At 49.1% G+C, this 1,869-nt stretch overlaps 1 protein-coding gene across 1 annotated transcript in view; it reads right to left on the bottom strand.

Moving 5' to 3' along the window:
- Positions 1-1,467: 1,467 nt before the first annotated feature.
- Positions 1,468-1,869, bottom strand: part of LOC105306318 (keratin, type I cytoskeletal 17) — a 15,577-nt gene continuing 15,175 nt past the window's right edge. Inside the window, exons 7-8 of the mRNA XM_023523937.1 lie at positions 1,751-1,794; positions 1,468-1,639 (exon numbers count right to left, since the gene is read on the bottom strand). Of these exons, the coding sequence (XP_023379705.1) occupies positions 1,545-1,639; positions 1,751-1,794 (139 nt within the window). The 3' untranslated portion in view covers positions 1,468-1,544. The remainder of the gene's footprint in view (positions 1,640-1,750; positions 1,795-1,869) is intronic.

Raw genomic sequence — 1,869 nt, 5'->3', positions numbered from 1 at the left:
ATTAGTGATAGAAAACCTAAACAAATTGAAAAAGAGATATTTATTCCAAGGAATTTTAACATAGTGGAAAACGTAATTTGACTATGAATAATATTTAAACAGTCATAATAATATAAATATTAAACATTTATCTAATGAAAAGAGGAATATTTTGAGAGGGTAAAAAAAGTGGAAAGGAGTCAGGCGGTATAAGAGAGCTAAGTCTCCAACTTTTAAAGCAGGAAGTCAAGGAATTAAAAACTAAAACTGAAAAAAAAAAATCAAGAAACGGTAGTATTCACTGCTAGAAATAAGGGGGTAAATGCCAAAAATAGCAGCTAAGAGTTAAAAGTAAGAGGCGGGGATGGAGGCATGGGACACAAACTAGGGTGGCTCTTTTTCATACCAAGTCTTATTATGTTATCCATACATAACGTTGATTTTTTTTTTAATGAGAAATTTTCAGCATGGATGGCACCGGTGGTAACTGAGAGGTGTGGGACACTGAAATTACACAGGTGTGGCTGACTCACGGCGAGCAGGGCAGGGAAGGGCGGGAAGGCACCAAAGTGGGTTGAGACACGAGGGCCAAGCATCAGAGGGGACAGGGGACATCACGGGCTGTGAAGCAGGGGCATCCTGATCACATCCTTGTTCTTGACCTTGACCACATTCTTGTTAAGAAGGTCATTAGGCAGAAATGGGAGTGGGAGAGATGGACAGCAAGAGGCCCCAGCGAGTAGGCTGTGGCCAGTTCTAGGGAGAGAGGAAGCAACTCTGAATGTGGCGGTGGTTGTGGGGATGAAAAGGTGTGTGCGGGTGGCAGGTATTTCCTAGGGAACTCGTCGGTGCTCGATTCACAGGCTGAGGAAGAAGTTGAGGCGGGTGATGAGGAGGAGCGGGTTGGGAGAAGAAGGGTTCTAACAACTCTGGCCACCAGCCCCAAGGCAGAAGGCTCTCCCTCCACCATTCAACACAAAAATCATTGTGTGCAAATGTGAGGAGACAGGGGTAGGGCTGAGAGCTCAAGCATTGGTGTCTTTGGGTTAAACTATCTAAAAAGTTAGAGTGGTATAAAAGAAAGGCGTGGACTTTGAAGTTAGGCGAACTGCAGTCATGCCACTTACATCAGTGTGACTTCATGCAAGTTACTTAACCTCTCTGAATCCCAGGGTTGTCTCCATTCCAAAAATGAGCCTGACCGCACCCAGCCCACAGAGTTGCCAGGAAGGTCTAAGGAAAGTACCTCTGTAACACGTGTGCGCTCTCTCCCGTCCTACATCCCACCTCCCACTCCTGAGACGGCATGGAGGACTTTCAGGAAGAGAGGTCCCCAGGTTGTGAGGTCCCAGAAGGTTCCTGGGAGGCACCTTCAACTCCCCTCCCATCAGTTCAAGAACAGAGACCACAAAGGTTTGCATCAACCAGAAAGTCAGCTTTTATTAGCCCACCACCAGCAGAGAGGGAGGGGAGACAGCTGGGAACTGCGCTGGGAGAACAGGGGCCTGACCCAGGCCTTCGGGAATCGGAGCCGGCGGCAGGGCAGGGGGCTCTGGAGAGGCAGCTCAATGCTTGGAGGTCTGGCTCTGGCTGAAGCTGGATGAGCCCTGCTCCTTGAGAATGGGCCGTGTCTGGTGGCCAGAGGATGAGGAGGAGAATACTGTGGAGAGAAGAGAAGAGGTCAGAAATGCTCTAGGATCTAAGCTAGTCCCACATAGAGAGAAGATGGGCTGTGGTGCTCTGGAGTGCCCAGAACTCGCAGAAGCCTTACCTTCTCGGGAAGAATAGGCTTGGCCGGATGTGTTCTGGGAGAAGCTGTGGGGGAGAAAAGGCAGAGCAATTAGATGAACTGGGAGCAGCAGGGGGCCAAAGGGTCTGTGGGGCAGGACT

The sequence above is a fragment of the Pteropus vampyrus genome, unplaced genomic scaffold (assembly GCF_000151845.1).
Source record: "Pteropus vampyrus isolate Shadow unplaced genomic scaffold, Pvam_2.0 Scaffold432, whole genome shotgun sequence".
Classification (NCBI taxonomy): Eukaryota; Metazoa; Chordata; class Mammalia; order Chiroptera; family Pteropodidae; genus Pteropus; species Pteropus vampyrus.
The sequence above is the reverse complement of the archived record's forward strand: the minus strand, read 5'-3'. Positions and strand labels throughout refer to the sequence as shown.